Source organism: Chiloscyllium punctatum, chromosome 36 (genome assembly GCF_047496795.1).
Source record: "Chiloscyllium punctatum isolate Juve2018m chromosome 36, sChiPun1.3, whole genome shotgun sequence".
NCBI lineage: Eukaryota > Metazoa > Chordata > Chondrichthyes > Orectolobiformes > Hemiscylliidae > Chiloscyllium > Chiloscyllium punctatum.
The window spans coordinates 40,759,319-40,778,178 of record NC_092774.1 but is presented as its reverse complement, the minus strand read 5'-3'; the positions used below and the strand labels follow the sequence as shown (position 1 = coordinate 40,778,178).

General features: G+C 45.1%; 2 protein-coding genes across 4 annotated transcripts in view; one reads left to right on the top strand and one right to left on the bottom strand.

Annotated features, from left to right (window-relative positions):
- Window positions 1-18,860, top strand: part of LOC140460450 (uncharacterized) — a 34,098-nt gene that overhangs the window by 14,348 nt on the left and 890 nt on the right. Inside the window, exon 4 of one of the 3 annotated variants that reach the window (XM_072554993.1) lies at window positions 14,563-16,460. The exons of 1 other annotated variant lie outside the window; for it this stretch is intronic. In XM_072554993.1, coding sequence (XP_072411094.1) covers window positions 14,563-14,877 — 315 coding nt within the window. In that variant the 3' untranslated portion in view covers window positions 14,878-16,460. Of the gene's footprint in view, window positions 1-8,427; window positions 8,665-14,562; window positions 16,461-18,860 lie in introns of those variants that run through there. One more of the 3 variants, XM_072554994.1, reaches the window with a different exon arrangement.
- LOC140460449 (uncharacterized) lies at window positions 564-17,291 on the bottom strand. Its single transcript, XM_072554992.1, has 3 exons — window positions 17,097-17,291; window positions 12,305-12,486; window positions 564-4,809 (listed from the first exon to the last, which is right to left on the bottom strand). The coding sequence occupies exon 3, from the start codon at window positions 4,408-4,410 to the stop codon at window positions 3,487-3,489; it is 924 nt and encodes a 307-aa protein (XP_072411093.1). The 5' UTR covers window positions 4,411-4,809; window positions 12,305-12,486; window positions 17,097-17,291; the 3' UTR covers window positions 564-3,486.

The window sequence follows — 18,860 nt, the reverse complement described above, 5'->3', positions numbered from 1 at the left end:
CGAGAGACTTTTTCCCCAGGTCAGAAATGACAGGGCATAATTTTAAGGTAATTGGAAGAAGGTTAAGGGGAGATGTCAGAGGTAGGTTTTTTACTCCGATGGTGAGTGCATGGAATGCACTTCCAGGGTTGGAATGAGGGTCAGATACATTTAAGCGACTGCTGAACAAGCACATGGACGGCAGTAAATTGAGGGGTGTGCAGGCTAGTCTCATCTTCAAGTTGGATAAAAGGCTGGTACAATATCGAGGGCTGAAGGGTCTGAACTGTGCTCTATTGTTCTACGTTCTCGCTCCAGAACGATGCAGCAGCAGTATTGGAAGAACAATATTGCGTCAAACCCCTTGACCCTTCCAGAGACGGGCACTGTCGATGGAAACTCGGTTAAATTCTGCCAGCAATCAGGTGATAGCCGGGTGGGGGGAGGGTGGCAGCCGTGAGACTGAACTTGCTTACTTGAGAGTTTTTAGTTTTAGTTGCTACGTGCAATGAAGTGTGAATCATTGTTTCAGCAGTTGGTTCTGTGTGTTGTTTCTGAGTCAGTGACCAAATTAAGGTGATTCACCCACAACCAGAGCAAGAGGCTGGGATTAATATTGACTCCACTGCATTCAGCATGACATCACGTCAATACTGTTAGAAAGGGAAAGCTGACACCAACTCCCACCCCACCAGAGATCTCAAACCGAAACACCCAAAGAGAAGCGCATCGCCCTATAATCTGTAAAATTAATGTGAACAGTAGTGTAACCTGCTCTAATGTTTAAAAATAAATCCCTGACACTTTAAAATAAACAAAAATCCATTTATTTATCCAACAGTAACGGTGAACAGATGAAATAAACTATTAACAAACCAAATAAATCCCTTCTAACTACTGACTGTTCCGGAATAAAACAAGATTCTCGTGATATGCTGATCCAATAAATATGATTCCCTCTCATAACAAAAAATGGAATTTAGTCTCTCAGATTACAGCCAGGTTACGTGTCTCTTGGAATACTCTGTGCCACCTTCTGTTGAATCTTCTGTCAGGAATGCCCTTCTCAGTTTTATTTAAATGATACATTCTCTAATACAGAGATGACTGACATCCAATTTCCCCCCCTCAATAGAACTGAGGACTCTTGGCTCTCGCGAGGGGGAGTTCGAGATCTGGGTGTTCAGGCGATTGGACCCTGAAGGTGGCAACACAGGTCAATGGAGTGGTCACAAAGGTTTCATTCGGCGGTGTGGAAATAAATTGTTTTCCTGGAAGCCAAGTGATTTGACCAGCTACATCACTCCTGAGATACCTCTGCCTAAAACAACTAAAAAAAGTTAGGGTCTGAGCTACCTTCCTAGAATGTTTTGAGGGGATCTGGCCTGGTCCATAACACTGAACACCTGCAAATTGTGTCTCCAGGAAGGATGTAGTGAAACTTGAAAGGGTTCAGAAAAGATTTAAATGGATGGTTCTGAGGTTGGAGGGTTTGAGTTACAGGGAGAGATTGAATAAGTTGCAGGTATTTTTCCCTGGAACATCGGAGGCTGAGGAGTGACCTGGTAGATATGAATAAAATTGAGGGCCACAGATAGGGTAAATAGTCAATCTTTTCCCCAGGATGGGGAATCCAAAACTAGAGGTTTAGGATGGAGGGGGAAGAGATTTAAAAGGGACCTGAGGGGAGACCTTTTCACGGAGAGAGTGGTGTATGTATGGAATGAGCTGCCAGAGGAAGTGGTGGCGGCTGGTACAATTTCAACATTTAAAAGGCATCTGGATTGGAACATGAATATGAAGAGTTTAGAGGGATACGGACTAGTGCTGGCAAATGGGATGAGATTAATTTGGGATATGCAGTCAGCGTGGACGAGTTGGACTGAAGGGTCTGTTTCCCTGCTGTGCATCTCTTTTGACTCGAAGTCTCTATAAAAGATACCACATTGCTTCAACTGAACTCTGAAACCCAACGTTACTGACAGATTCTGTGTGTGTGAACCCGAGAGGCCTGGTCGTAGAGATGGACAGCACTGAAACAGACCCTTCGGTACAACTCCTCCATCCTGACCAGACATCCAACATTTAATCTACTCCCATTTGTCAGCATTTAGCTCATATACCCATCCAGATGCTTTTTAAATGTTATAATTGTACCAGCCTCCACCACTTCCCCTGGCAGCTCAATCTGTACATGCACCACCCTCTGTGTGAAAACTTGTCGCTTGAGGTCCATGCTAAGTTGCCAGTTGTGTTAGGGTGGGTTACTCTTCGGAGGGTCGGTGAGGACTTGTTGGGCCGAAGGGCCTGTTTCCACGCTGTAGGGAATCTAATCAAAAGGCACCTGGATGGGTGTATGAACAGGAAGAGTTTCGAGGGGTGCTGGCAAATGGGACTAGATTAATTTAGGATATCTGGTCAGCATGAATGGGTTGGACCAAAGGGTCGGTTTCCAGCACTTGGCCTATATCCCTCTCAACCATTCCTATTCATGTCCCCATCCAGATGCTATTTAAAGGCTGTCATTGTACCAGTCTCCACCACTTCTTCTGGCAGCTCATTCCATCCATGTGTCACCCTCTGTATGAAAAGGTTGCCCTTTAGGTCCCACTTAAATCTTTCCCCTCTCACCATAAACCCTCTGGTTCTGGACTGCCCAACCTCCAGGGAAATGACCTTGTTATTTGCTCTATCCATACGCCTCATGATTTTATAAACCCATATAAGGTCACCCCTCAACCTCTGACACTCCAGGGAAAACAGCCCCAATCTATTCAACCTCTCCCTGTAGCCCAAACTCTCGGCAACATCCTGGTAAATCATTTCTGGTGGAGAAGTCAATGAATTGGGTTAATACCTGAAACACTGACTTTACTGCTGGTGCTGCCTGGCTTGCTGTGTTCTCCCAGCCTCCTGCTTGCCTACTTTGGATTCCAGCATCTGCAGTTTGTTTTTGTCTCGAACGAATGGCAGAGCAGACTCGATGGGCTGAATGGCCTAACAGGCTTAGGTTTGTGCAGATTGTTTCAGTGGGAATGTGCAGTCCTGGGCTCAACGAGCAGTAGCACCCAATGGAGCAAAGTTCATAGAATCACAGAATCCCTACAGTGTGGACACAGGTCCTTCAGCCCAACAAGTTCAAACTGACCCTCTGAAGAGTAACCCACGCAGACCCATTTCCCTACCCTATGACTCGACATTTCCCCCGACTAATGCACCACACCTACACATCCCTGTACACTGGGACAATTTAACGTCACCAATCCACCCTACCTGCACACCTTTGGACTGTGGGAGGAAACTGGAACACCGAGAAAACCCACGCAGGCACAGAAGGAGAATGTGCAAACTCCACACAGATAGTTGCCCCAATAGTGGAATCAAAGCCGGGTCCCTGGCACTGTGAGGCAATGCTACTGACCACTGAGCCACCGTGGGAGTGGGTGCAGTCCAGCAGAAAACAAAACCAGCCCACCAACTCTCCCACTGTCAGACTGGGCAGGAGGTTCAGTCCTGGGGGTGACCCACAGCAGCCTCACCGGCAGAATCCGATTGTTGGGAGCACTGGTGCCCCCGCTGGTGTCTCTGCAAGTTGCAGGCCTGGGTGAAGGCCTTCCCGCACTCAGGACAGCTGAAGGGCCTCTCCCCAGTGTGAACCCGCTGGTGCTTCAGTAAGTCAGAGGAATTGCTGAAGGCCTTTCTGCACTCAGGACAAGCGAATGGCCTCTCCCCGGTGTGGACCCGCCGGTGGATCAGCACGTGGGAGAAATTGCTGAAGGCCTTCCCACACTCGGGGCAACTGAATGGCCTGTCCCTGGTATGGACCCACCGGTGGGTCAGCAGGTTGGAGGCATGGGTGAAGGCCTTCCCACACTCAGGGCAGCTGAAAGGCTTCTCCCCTGTGTGGACCCGTCGGTGGGTCAGCAAGGCGGAGGAATCACTGAACCCCTTCCCGCACTCTGGGCAAGTGAATGGCCTCTCCCCTGTGTGGACACTCTGGTGCCTCAGCAGGGAAAAGGCCTGGGTGAAGGCCTTCCCACACTCAGGGCAGCTGAAAGGCTTCTCCCCTGTGTGAACCCGCCGGTGGGTTAACAAGGCGGAGGAACTGCTGAACCCCTTACCACACTCTGAGCAGGCGAATGGCCTCTCCCCGGTGTGGACCCGCTGGTGCTTCAGTAGGTCAGAGGAATTGCTGAAAGCCTTCCTGCACTCAGGGCAGCTGAAGGGCCTCTCCCCCGTGTGGACCCGTCTGTGCCTCAGCAGGGTGGAGGAACTGCTGAACCCCTTCCCGCACTCAGGGCAGGAGAATGGCCTGACTCCAGTGTGACTGCGCTGATGTGCCTCCAAGACAGACAGGACATGGAAGCCTTTCCCACAGTCGCCATACTTCCAAGGTTTCTCCACGGGGCGGGATTCCTCTGGTTTCTCCATGGCTGAAGCTTCAGCGGCACACAAACACGTGTACAGTCCCTCCCTGCCGTGAATTCCTCTTTCCAGGCTGGATAACTGTTTTAGGTTCCACACTTAGTACGCTGTAACTGTAGGGTCTCTCATTCAGTCCCACTGATGCTGAAAACGTACTGCAACAGGGACCAAAAAACTTTGCTCCTTCTCACAGAATCTTAGTCAAAACTCGTTCCAGTCCCAATGGACTGAATGACTGTCAAACATTGACTTGAAATTGAGGACAGCAGACGCTGGAGAGTCAGAGTCAAAAAGTGCGGAAAAGCACACCAGGTCAGGCAGCATCTGAGGAGCAGGAGAGTCGGCGTTTTGGACATAAGCCCGTCATCTGTTGATTTTTAAACTTCAGTTTTCAGATCAAATACTCTGTAAAAAGAGATTACAAAAGTCATCATTGTCACTGAGAAGGTCTTTAAACATTTAGACTAAATGTAATGCTGAATTATAGAACACATTTATTACACTAGAAAATAGACAGCAAGACTCAGAAAAGGGGGGCATCTTAAAGAATGTAAAAGATAGGGACACCTCGGCTGACCAAGTGATAACAGGATGCTGTAAGACAATTAAGAACGTTTGCCTTAGCATCAGTGAATCTGTATGAACAGGACACCAAGTGATAACATTCACAGCCGTTCCATTGTGAAATTAATGACCGTATTTGATTCTGACCCTGAAAAGAAACTCGGTACTATCAAAAACGTTGTAATTCATACTCAGTTGCTGCCAATTATAATGGATTCGTATACCCCTTGCAAGCAGGGCCGTCACAGAGAAAATAAATCTTTGCTGTTACAAAACCCTGACTTGAGAGTTCAAAAGGACACTAGAGAGAGACACCATTTTAGTGCTGAGGCTGTTGAATCCAGCAGAAAATTAACTCTTAGTGCTTAGCTGGTATGGATTGAATTTAATTGCATTTTGAGAAGCCAATTCTGGTTATGAAATGCAAATTCTGTAAAAGGAAATACTGATAAAGCTTTAACTTACTTGCTGTTTTTACAGACTGCCCCACTGTCAATTCTAACTAATTAGATCTTATGTCTTATTTAAATTTGAATCACAAACTTGAAAAGTAGGCATGTTTCATTCGAAGACGAATGAATCAGATTGAATGCAACCTTACGGTAACATCTCTGCCTCAGGTACAGAATGGTTTAGTGCTTAAAAAGCAGGAGTCTGCTCCTAGCTTAGACATTATTCAAGGTCGAATATTGAAGAGATTCTTGCACAATGTGTCGGGAAGCCATTTTATGATGAACGTTTGCCCTCCTTACTAAGAAGCCGTTTTATAAAAGAACTGTATCTGACATGTGAGCTGTGCAAGGTTATCTTGTGAACTCTCCAATTAGCTGAGACTGGTACCTCTTTATGAGAGGAGTTTATCTCACTAGCAGGCCCCTAACTCAGCTGTTTTTCCCACCTGACGAATGGCTTAGGGCCTGTAGGAGTGATTAGTCAAGCTTCACAGACCTGTCAGTTAGCTTTTCTTCCTTATGAATCATTGTCTTTCACTATTATCTGTCTCATTAAGAACATGCAACTTCTTTTTCAAACTTTTGTACAAAGGAAGCCACTTTGTATCAATACATTGGAGTAGCCTGCTGGGCATTTGAACAGCTGGTAACCTACTCTCCTAGATTATTAGAACCAAGTTAGTTTAGCTTATAGGTATCAATGTTCTGTTGTCACAGTGATGCTATTAGTGAATAAAGGGGATAACTAAAATTATACTAAACTGTCCATAACAGGTTTTTATTCCAGACTTCCAAACAGTACGATTTCCGGGACGAACCAAGAGGGAGGCTTTACAGGTCTGAGTCCACAAGAGATTCCTTGGGAGGTCTCAAATCTCCACTTTAACATCAGTCCAGGGTAGAAATTCAGAACAAGCAATTCTTTTTCTGCAGAACAATCTTTTCTTTTGTTATTCCACAAAATTGAAAGCACCATCCCAATCTCTCTCCCCCTATCCATTCTCACTCCACTCTAATTTTCCCGAAGGATGCTAATTCAGGATGTTACAGGGCCAAAAAAGTAAAAACATCTCTTTTGAATAACTCTACCTGAAAGTTAACATCTTTCACGACATTGAGATACTGCTCAGTGTGAGCAGATCTGATTTTGGGAAGCAAAGAAAAACTGTATAAATTCAGGATAAAGCTGCAATACAGCGTCTTTAGAAACAACCAGACACAGGGTCAAGGCATTGACACCAACACCAGTGAGAAACTAAACATACAGACGTGGCAAACCATCAGTCTTTAATCTTTTAGAATGGGTTGTAGGTATCATTAATATGTAAATATCAGAACTTCTTACAAATCACCTTCGAGATAACATAAGTTTTGTAACAAAAGGTGACACCTCAGCTCAGACAATGCATTAAAGGTATAAGGTCACAGTCAGTCTGTATCCCAATTTTGAATCTGACAAGTTCTGTTTCCAAAGTGAAGTTTACAAAATATTATATGCATGCACTGACTGTATTGACTGCCAGCAGATTGCGCATTTTTTGAATAAAATCAAATGTTTGGATCAGAAATTGGCTAGCTGAAAGACGACAGAGGGTGGTGGTTGATGGGAAATATTCATCCTGGAGTTCAGTTACTAGTGAGGTACCACAAGGATCTGTTTTGGGTCCACTGCTCTTCGTCATTTTATTAATGACCTGGATGAGGGCATAGAAGGTGGGTTTGTAAATTCACGGATGACACTAAAGTCGGTAGAGTTGTGGATACTGACTAAGGATGTTGTCAGTTACAGAGGGGCAAAGATAAGCTGCAGGGCTGGGCTGAGAGGTGGAAAATGGAGTTTAATGCGGAAAAGTGTGAGGTGATTCACTTTGGAAAGAGCAACAGGAATGCAGAGTGTTGGGCTAATGGTAAGATTCTTGGGAGTGTAGATGAGCAGAGAGATCTTGGTGTCCAAGTACGTAGATCCTTGAAAGTTACCCAGGTTGATAGGGCTTTCAAGAAGGCATACGGTGTGTTAGCTTTTGTTGGTAGAGGGATTGAGTTTCAGAACCATGAGATCACGCTGCAGCTGTACAAAACTCTGGTGCGGCCAGATTTGGAGTAATGCGTACAGTTCTGGTCACCGCATTATAGAAAGGATGTGGAAGCTTTGGGAAAGGTTCAGAGGAGATTTACTAGGATGTTACCTGGTATGGAGGGAAGGTCTTAGGAGGAAAGGCTGAGGGGCTTGTGGCTGTTTTCGTTAGGGAGAAGAAGGTTGAAAGATGCCTTAACTGAGACATAAGATAATAAGAGAGTTAGAGAGGTTGGACAATGAATGCCTTTTTCCTTGGATGGCAACAGCTAGCACGGGGGGATATAACTTTAAATTGAGGGGTGATAGACATAGGACAGATGGTCAGAGGTAGTTTCTTTAGTCAGAGTAGTAGAGGTGTGGAACGTACTGCCTGCAATAGTAGTAGACTCGCCAACTTTAAGGGCATTTAAATGATCATTGGATAGGCATATGGACGAGCATGGAATAGTGTCGGTTAGATGAGCTTCAGATTGGTTCCACAGGTCGGTGCAACATTGAGGACCGAAGGGTCTGCACTGCACTGTAATGTTCTATGTTTCTATAAATATAATTCTGCAAATACAAATTCACCCTATACACTTATATGCATGAGTGCGTGCATGAGAGAAAGCAAATGTCTATGTCTATGCTGTTTGATCACAAATGCTTTATTTCTGTAAGTGTTGTTATAAATCAGAGTTGGGTACTAATAGTTAGATGTAAGGGAGAGAGAATTCCTCAAATTGGGTACCATAAGAATCCTGGGAGACCTTTATTTCTGGCTTACTTCCCAATGAACAAACATTAAACACACTCACCTATTTATTTCTAATTTTGTTTCATTTTTCTTGTTTATTCCCCACTGCGATGAGTCTCTCTGTCTGGATGGTTGACAGGCTGGGGCAATGTGGGTTGGGCCTTGAGTGACTGAATGTTTTATTGTTCTGGAAGGTGGAAAAGGGGGTCAAAGCTTCAGCAAAAACCCAGCAGAGCTGAGGACATACGACACCTTACTCTGTGGGAACAGGGAGATCAACAGAGGACAGAGAAATCAGGACCTGAAATCCGAGCTGACACCAGACTCCCCTGTGATCAGTGCTTTGATTAACAGTGCCAACCATCTACCTTTACCGAGCTTCCCATTAAACTTCTCTGTAAGGAGTCTCAGATCATAATTATTCTCTTCAATGTGTGCAGCCAATTCATTCACTTTTGTTACAATGCAGCACACATTCAGCTTTTACTTTTATTTTTTGTGATCTTTTGAATCCAGCTTTGATTGCTGGTACGTTTATCCTCCTTGCCCCTTTTTATCATTCGCTAACATTCATTTTCCACATCACCACACTGCTCACCGGCCTTGATTTGGATTGGCCATGCTAAATTGCCCATTGTGTCCAGGGATGTGCAGGTTAGATGGTTAGCCAAGGGAAATGCACAGTTATAGTTTCACAGTAATAGAAGCAGGAGTCGGCCATTTGGCCCATCCAGCCTGCTCTGCCATTCATTAAGGTCATCATCTCAGCTCCTCCGATCTGCATTGTCCCAACTACCCTTTAATTCCCTATAATGCAATAACCCAGCCAACTGTATCCTGAATATACTTAATTAAGCTGCTGCTACTGCTTCCTTGGGCAGAGAATTCCATAGATTCACCACATTCCAGGGAAAGCAGTTCTTCCTCATCTCTGTCCTAAATCTACTCTCCCTAATCCTGAGGCCATGTCCCCTAGTCCTAGTCTAATTCACCAGCAGAAACGACAGGATAGGATAGGTGGGGTAGGTGTGGGTCTCGGTGGCATGGTCTTCAGAGGGGTCAGTGTTGCCTTTATGGGCTGAATGGTCTGATTCCACACTGTAAGGCTTCAATGATTTACCAAGGTTGTGTGCGCTCCGGATTACAGCTCCCAGAACCTCCCCCTTTCTGCAAATGGAAAGACAAGTCCCACCCTGCCCTCTCGTATGTGTGTTCTGTAACTGCTTAATCATTTCTAGTGAATACAGCCCACACCTCCCACTGCTGCCTGTAACCTTTACAATGCTGATGAAACAATGCAATACCTGCAGTACTGAAAATCGTAAGGCTTCTAACGATACCAGTTACTGATTCACTGCTCCTTCTGATGGACAGCGTTGGAAATACAATGTTGAAGGCTGAATGAAATGAGCAGTTTAAAACAAAAACCCACCTAACCCTTCACTAGGTTCTCCACTCAGCACACTGTCCTTACTGCCAGTAAACCTGAAAGCACTTCATCCCCACAGTGCAATGAATTCCCGCTTTCCACCAGAATTCCAGATGTGCTCCCTCACTCAGTTGCTGTCTCACAAACGAAAGATTTCATTGTAACTTCTGCTCCCACTCAGGGCAAAACATCTTTGAAAACTACTCTGGAAGTCTAGTCTTCACAACCACACTTCTACTTTCACTGAAGACGATTAGAGTCATACAGCACGGAAATAGACCCTTCGGCCCAATCAATGGTGCCGACCAGATATCCTAAATTAATCCAGTCCCATTTGCCAGCATTTGGCCCATATCCCTCAAAACCCTTCCTATTCATGTACCCATCCAGATGCCTTTTAATATATTGTAATTTTACCAGCCTCCATCACTTCCTTTGGCAGCTCATTCCACAGAGACATCACCATCTTTGTGAGGAAGTTTCTCCTCAGGTTATTTTTAAATCTTCCCCCTCTCATCTCAAACCTATGCCCTATACTTTTGGACTCACATATCCTTGGGAAAAGATCTTGGCTATGCAGCCTATCCATGCCCCTTATGAACATCTATAAGGTCACCCTTCAGCCTCCAACACTCCAGGGAAAATAGACCCAGTCTATTCAGCCTTTCCCTGGAGCTCAAACCTTCCAACTCTGGCAACAGCCTTGTAAATTCTTTCTGAACTCTTTCAAGTATCACATCATCTTTCCTGCAGCAGGGAGATCAGAACTATATGTGGTATTCCAAAACATGGTCTAACTCAATGTACTGACCAATGGAGGAAAGCATACCAAACAGCTCCTTCATTATCTGATCTACTTGCGACTCCATTTTCAAGGAACTATGAACCTGCTCTCCAAGGTCTTTTTGTTCTGCTTCACTCCCCAGGACCTTAGAATTGGGTGTATAAGTCCTGCCCCGATTTGCCTTACCAAAACGCAAAATCTCATACTCATCTAAATTAAACTCCATCTGCCACTCCTTGGCCCATCAGCCTATCTAATCAATTCTAATTTATATCAAACTTGCTTTCATCTTTCATTCCCAGAAAGCTGAAAATCTCCATCCCTCAGACTCTTCCCCCATTCTCACTTTGCTGAACCTAATACCTCTGTAACTCATCCTGAAGGGTCTGGTCCATGCTGATTAACAGGCCCACACTCGGAGGGGATCTAATTAAAACCGACAGAATACTGAACAGCCAGGACAGAGTGGACATTGACAAGATGTCTCCATTGGTAGGAGAGACTAGAACGTGAGGGCACAGCCTTCGAGAAAGGGGAAGACTTTTCAGAATGGAGATAAGAAGAAATGTCTTCAGCCAGAGAGTGCTGAATCTATAAAATTAATTGCCACAGGAGGCCAGGTCACCGAGTATATTTAAGACTGAGGTCGATAGCTTCTTGAGTATCAAGGGAATCGAAGGTAATGGGGAGAAAGCAGGGGAATGAGGTTGAGAAATTTATCAGCCGTGATTGAATGGCGGAGCAGACTCAATGCGTTGAATGGCCTAATTTCTGTTCTCATGTCTTATGGTCTCACACAGTGTGACAGAATTGGGAGCAGGGGTAGACCATTTGGTTTTTCCAGCCTGCACCAGCACTGAACAGATCATAACTGGATAGGAATATACTTACATCTGGGTGGATAGGTTGAGAGGTGACTTTATAGAGGATTATAAGATCATGAGGGGTATAGATGAGGTGACCAGCAGGTGTCCTTTCCCTAGGGTGGGGGTTTCAAGATGAGGGAGCAAATTTTGAAGGGGAGAGGAGAAAGATTTTAAAAAGATATGAGGAGAATCTTTTTTTTAAGAAAGTGGTTTGTGTGTGGAATCAATGTCCAGAGGAAGTGGTGGATGCAAGTACAGTGATATCATTTAAAAGACATTTGGAGAAGTACATGAATAGGAAAGGTTCGGAGGGATATGGGCCAATCACTGGCAAATGGACCAGTTTAATTTGAGAACATAGCATGGACTAGTTGGACTGAAGGGTCTGTTTCTGTGCTGTACGATCCTGTAGCTGTTCTCTCCTGGTCTGAAAACCATTTTCTTGGAGATCCAAGATGGCGGTGGTCTGAGTGGTCTGCTGTGTTGGGCTCTGTGCCATATCCTACGGCAATGTGGTCCTTTACCCCCCTCGTTAACCATCCGAAGGAGAAAAAAAAACTAATATAAACTTAGTGAACATCTGGAGCTGCTAAAATTGTGGTTTGACAGCTTTAAGACCAGGATGAAAGCAAATGAAGGAAAGGGGCCAAAAGGAGTGCAGCAGGCAGGGCACTCCCCTACTGCATTGGGGGGGCCTGGAGCCATTGCTCAAACTCCCAGGGCGGCCCCTTTGGATTTAATGGGGCAGCAGCAATTACTCTCGGAGTTTGACAAACTCTGAGAAAAGATTGAAGCAGCGGTGGAACCACTATCTGCCACGCTGGAAAAGCATGAGCAGTAAATTCAAATGTTGGCCCGAAGAGAATAGGCAGCAGAGGAGAGGACCGTGGCGGAGGTCTCAGGAGGAAGGATCCAAACGCTGGAAGACCAGGTTCGGGTCCTTCAGGAGCAAGTGGACGACCTGGAAAACAAAAGTAGGAGAAAAAGCTTACAGCGCGTGGGTCTTCTGGAATGTGAGGAAGGCGAAGACCTCATTGGAATCCTGGAGAAGTGGTTCCTGATGTTCTTGGGGCTGGAGTTGGAGTCGGGCCTGTTGAGTTTGGAGCGGGCTCACTGGATTTCAATGTGCAGGTCCGGACCGGACCCACGCCCCCGCACGGTCCTTGTGTGACTCCTGCATTATAAAGAAAAACAGTTAGTGATTGAAACAGCAAGAAGACTGGGAAGAGATCCACAGGCTTTGTGCATGAAAGGCACAAGAACAATATCTTTTCAGGACTTCTCAGGAGCCAGAATTAAGAAGAGAAAGAGCTTTTGATGAAGTTCAGAGAAAATTAAGGGATCTGAACATTCAATGTTCCTTGAGGTCCCTGGCCGTGTTGCATTTCGCTCATGGGGGGACGGTATATCATTTTGATTCAGCAGAAAAGGCGAAGAACTTTGTGAATTCTCTGAATTCAAGGACTCAGGTCGGGATGGGGCCATCGATACAGACAATGGTACAGTTCTTTCTGTCCCTTCTTTTCTTTTCTCTCTCTACATTTTTTTTGTGGTTATCGGCTTCTCCATACTGCCTTGATGTAAAACCAGAATTATTTAGGATATCGGTCAGTTGTGCATTATGTGAGGACTTTTGTTTTAACTGCTGTCCTTTTGGTTGTGGTTTGGGGGTGGCTATACCTGTGGTTAAGATGTATGGAGAAGGGGTGTGAGTGTGTGTGTGTGGGGGGAGGGGGGGGAAGGGGGGAGTGGGCATCCATTTTTAACTCTCAGAATGTAAATAATGTGTTTTTTTTCATCTGTGAATTGCTTGCGGTTAGGGCACGGCCTCAGTTGGAAGGATCCAGGATGTTAGCTGTGGGCAAGGTGGGGTGGGGTGGTGGGGGAGTTATGATAGGGTATTCTTCTCCTTTAGCTCTAAGAGTAGAGGAGTGGCTATACTTATAAGAAGGAACCTCCCTTTCCAGGTAGTTGAGAAAATTAAGGACGAACTTGGACAGTTCATCATTCTTAAAGCTCAACTACATGGAGAAGAGTATGGCGTCCTGAATGTATATTCCCCACCCCCCTCAACGTGTACCCTCTTACATTTCTAACTGATGGAGTTGCTAAATTAATGAGTCTTGGGGTGCACAGTACGATCATAGGAGGGGATTTTAATCTCCTCATAGACCCTGAGGTAGACAGGGTGACAAGGGGCCTGGCATGTATGACTGCACGATCTAAGCAGTAGGTGGACATGATTCGTTTGATTAGTTTCCCTACAGTGTGGAAACTGGCCCTTCGGCCCAACAAGTCCACACTGACCCTCTGAAGAGTAATCCACCCAGACCCATTTCCCTCTGACTAATGCACCTAACACCATGGGCAATTTAGCATGGCCAATTCACCTTACCTGTACATCATTGGACTGTGTGAGGAAACCAGAGCACCCGGAGGAAACCCACGCAGACACGGGGAGAATGTGCAACCTCCACACACAGTCATCCAAGGCCGGAATCGGACCTTGGTCCCTGGTGCTGGGAGGCAGCAGAACTAACCACTGAGCCACCGTGCTGCCCCAGTGTGAGGAGTCGGGGTTAGTGGATGTGTGGAGGCATCGCCACCTGAATGGAAGAGATTTTACTTTGTATTCCAACCAACACAAGTGCCACACGCGAGTTGACATGTTTTTATGCCATCAGATATTTTGGATAGAACACTGGCTTGTAAAATTGGGCAGATAGCTGTCTCAGACCACGTGCCAGTGTATTTAGATGGTAAAATCAAGGGTGGTGGAATGGATGCACGGCACTGGCGCACGGACCCATTCCTGTTAAGGAATGGTAAATTCGTTGAGTACATCAGAAGAAAGTTCAGGGTCTTCTGGGATATCAACTCAAGTATGGCCAGTAATCCGGCAATACTGTGGGAGGCCACTAAGGCATATTTATGAGGCCTAGTTATTTCATATTAAACAACTAGAAGGAAGCAGAGGGTGGAGCAACAATAGATCGCTGATGAAGTATTTTATATTAGGACTTCACTCGTCACGCTGCAGCTCTCAGGGTTGCTCTCGACTCATTGCACACACAGGTGGCAAAAAAGGGTCTCCTTTGCCAAACAAAGATTGTTTGAATTTGGAGAACCAGCCCCTCCCCAGTATAAAGGCGGAACAGGTTTCCCTGTTGAATGCACCTATGATGATACAGGAGTCATTTTCTCGATTGATTCAAACAATTAATTTATTTGGCTGTTTTTCGGGCTACAGGATCAACTTTACAAAATCGGAAGCCATGCCGCCGGGGGGGGATTCGTGGAGGTGCCTGATCTGAAGGATGGAATGCAGTTCCTGTTTAGACGGTTGTCAAAAGGATTTTTGTATTTGAGAATTTTTATTACTCCTGCCTTCTACCAGCTGTATAAAGCTAACTATGTACAATTACTGCAGAGGATAAAGCAGGATTTGCAGCAGTGGAAGGGATTACCGTTATCACGGTTAGGCCGAATAGCCTTGAATAAAATGTATGTTCTTCCTCGCCTGTTGTACCCCTTGAGAATGCTCCCGTTGTTGCTACCCACATGAGTATTACGGAGTCTCAATGGTTGGCTCGGTTCTTTTATTTGGTGTCGCCGGCGCACCCGAATTAAGTTTACCAAATTGCAGCTCTCGCAGGGTGAGGGAGTGGGGTGAACCTTCTGGACTTGAAGAGACATCAAATGTGCACTTTGTTCCCATAGCTGGGTGGCAGGGCATGGGGGTGATTTAGGGTCAATTTGGCTTGATGTTGAAGCCTCGCAGTTACGTTGTTCCCTAATTATTTATGGATAAGATGAAATCCATGTCCGAGGAGTGTAAGAGTCCAATCATTTTAAATACGGTGAAAACCTGGAGGATAATGAGGCAAGATGAGGGCAATTGGCTTAAGACCTCACAGTTTACCCCATTGGTGGGAGCCCAAGGATTTCAACCTGGGGCAATGGACTCCGGCTTAAGGTCATGGGAGAATAAGGGAATCTCCTGTCTGGGAGATTTATTCAAGGGGGAGGTCTTGATGTCATTTAGCCAGCTAAGTCAGAAATATGGATTGTACCCATTCCGGTACTTTCAGATAAGGGATTATATACAGAAAAAGACGATGGTCCCAGCTCAGCTTTACAGGTCAGACATGGAGAAAAAGTACTCCAGTGTGCTGGTGTTCTTTCAGTCAGTACTTTGTATTATTTACAAAAGGGACGTGCCTTCGGAGACGTGGAGGGAACCTGTAGGACGTGGAATCAGGAACTCAGAGATGATACTTCATTGGAAGTATGGAAAAGAAATATGGGAAAATGTAAGGAAAATTTCAATACGTAACAAAACACAGGCCACGAAATTGAAGATTTTACACAGGGCTCATATGGCGCCAGAGAAGCTAGCTAAGTTCAAGAGAGGCGTATCACCAGGTTGTCCCAAATGTAAAATTATTATAGGCACTCTCACACACTGCTATTGGTCATGTTTTAAGATCCAGACTTACTGGAGTGCTATAGTAAGGGAGCCGAAGGATATCCTCGGGATTGAAGTTAAAGTGGATCTGGCATTTCTTCTTCTGGGGTTAGCAAATTTGCCCTCTCCTGGGGAAACATGTGAAGAGACTGTGTAACATTCTTACCCACTATGCAAGGAAGAACATTTTAATGAAATAGACATTGGAAAAAACCCCAGGTCTTACGGGGTGGCGTCAGCTAGTGATGGAGCATCTCCCCCAAGACTACCACATGAATATGATGCACCACAGAACAGGGCGGTTTTACAAGATGTGGCAATCCTTTCTAAATGATATGGGTGCAGACTTATCAGCAATATTGATTAGGGCCTTGGTATGCCATGAGAATCAGTTTGGGCACCAGTGGTGCCCTGGGAAGGGAGGCTGGGGGAAAAGAATATGGGTACAATAACTGGAGCTTCCAGGGACGAGACCCTCAGTGGAGGTGTAGTAAGTGAAATAGAATAAAATAATGTGATGTAATTTAATTTGAATTCAGTTTAATTTAATATTTTTAAAATTTGATTGTAGTTTAGTTTAAGCTAAGTAGGTACAGTTGTTCTGGTAGAATAGTAGTTAGTTCATTATTAGTAGTATCATGATATGACATTGTTGTACTGCCTCTCTCTTTCTGTACTTTGGTATTGTTCTTTTTTGTCTATAGATGTTTTATAAAAGATTTGAAAAAGTTTCTAATAAAATATTTAAAAAAGCATTTCCTTGCCTTCCCCCATAACTACTTTTAACATTCAAAAGTCAGATAAACTCAGCTTTGAATATATTCAATGACCCCCTAACTGCAGGAAGACATCCCCACTTCTGAACTTAATTCCTCTTGCTAATACACCACTTGCCTTGCTCATTGCTTGCTGCACCTGTCTGACAACTGGCATTGACTGGGATAGAAAGCCTGAGTAGAAGGGAGCTGAAGCTACCTCCTGATGAATGGTTTTTGCCCAAAACATTGACGGCCCTGCACCACGGATGCTGCCTGATCTGTTGTGCTTTTCCAGCGCCACATATTTCGACTCTGATCTCTAGCGTCTGCAGCTCTCACTTGTTCCACATCCCAATATATCACAATTTCAACAATGCATCTCCTTGCTGTTTTTATTTCACAGGAAAGACAATAACTTCACACAGTGTAACTGCATTTGCCATGTATTTGCTAATTAAGACACAGACCTGAACCAACTTTGCTGCAAGTCAAGAACTGAACTCCAGAATGAAAAAATAAAATGGAAAAGGGGGTGAGAAAAGAGTGTGTTGTACTCACAGATGTTGGACAGAGGAAAGTTGCAGTCTGAGGTGAAGCTCAATCTTCATTCAGAGAGAGAAGAACAGCAACTACAGCTTCACAAATTCATGGTCTAACGTCCGCATTCAGTGAATAGGGACGCTCTCAATGGCAGGAAGACCACACTCCTTCCGGTCTTTTGGCGCTTTCTATTGGTCTATCAAAAGAATGTCGAGAACTGTTTCCGCTGTCAGGTAGGAGCATGCGCACTATTTTGCTGACACCGGCGTACATGCGCAGTGCTTGCTGACACCGAGAAGCATGCGTGGTCTGACCTGTGGAGGTGTTGGTGTAAATGACAAATTTTCAGTCTAAATGCTAATAGGAGAGAAAGAAAGACTGGTGCCACAAATTTGTTTTCCCGAGACTCAACATTTTATTGTTTTTGAATTTTGTCTGGCTGCTCAAGAGGATGTACACGGGGGCACAGTGGTTAGCACTGCTGCCTCACAGCGCCGGAGACCCGGGTTCATATCCCGCCTCAGGCGACTGTCTGTGTGGAGTTTGCACGTTCTCCCCGTGTCTGCGTGGGTTTCCTCCGGGTGCTCCGGTTTCCTCCCACAGTCCAAAGATGTGCAGGCCAGGTGAAGTGGCCATGCTAAATTGCCCGTAGTGTTAGGTAAGGGGTAAATGTAGATGTAGGGGGATGTAGGGGTAGATCTAGATGTAGATGTAGGTTACGCTTCGGCTGGGCGGTGTGGACTTGTTGGGCCGAAGGGCCTGTTTCCACATTCTAAGTAATCTAATCTAATCTAAAAAAAACCTAAGATTTAAAAGGGACAAAAGGGATAAATATTCACGCAGAGCGTGATACGTGTATGGAATGAGCTGACAGAGGCCCTGTGTTAAGGCTGGTACATTTACAACATGTGAAAGCCTTCTGGATGGGTTCTGGAAAGGCCTCTATATGAATAGGAAGCGTTGAGAGAGATATGAGCCAAATACTGGCAAACAGATCGCCTGATTAATTTAGGATATGTGGTCAGCGTGGACCAAAAGGTTTGTTTCTGTGCTCTGCAATTCTATGACTCTATTTCTACATAATCTGAACCAATTTCACAAGACTAGGAATAGGTCATTCCTCCCTCACAGCCTGTTCTCAACTGTGGCTTAACTGCAAGTTTCATACATCATTTTAGCTATTCTCAAATGGTTTTACAGATCAGCCATTTCGCTGGCTCAGTGGTTAGCGCTCCTGCCTCATACTGCAAGGGCCCGGATTCGATCCCATCGTCTGGCGACTGTTGGTGTGGGATTTGCACATTCCTTTGCCCTCCTTTCAGTGCTCCAGTTTCCGCCGATGGTCGCAAAGATGGGCAGATTAGGGTGGATAGTCCATGCTAAATTGCCCCACTGTGTGCAGAGATGTGTTATGGGGTGGGTCTGGGTGGGATGCTTTTCAGAGAGTCAGTGTGGACTCGATGGGCCAAATGGCCTGCTCCCACACTGTAGGGATTCTATGATTACAAGAGTTGTCAAACCAGCAATCTAAATTGGTGAAGTATAAGACCAGGAGCCAATCTTCAAGCAGTTTTCCATTCATTCACAGAGTGAAATTTTAGAATTGTATCACTGAGCTCTACTCCCATCTCACTGTCAATAAATGTCTTTTTATCTGTCCTCAAACAATCATACAATCAATCTGTCCCTCCTTTACCTTGATTTTTTTAAAGTTAGCATATTTCTTCCTTTAGATAAACCTTATCAATCAAAACACAAAACAATGTTTCAAACCTAATTAAA

What these genes read in the sequence shown, in the direction of transcription:
- LOC140460449 (XM_072554992.1), bottom strand. Translation starts at nt 4,410, where the DNA reads ATGGAGAAACCAGAGGAATCCCGCCCCGTGGAGAAACCTTGGAAGTAT.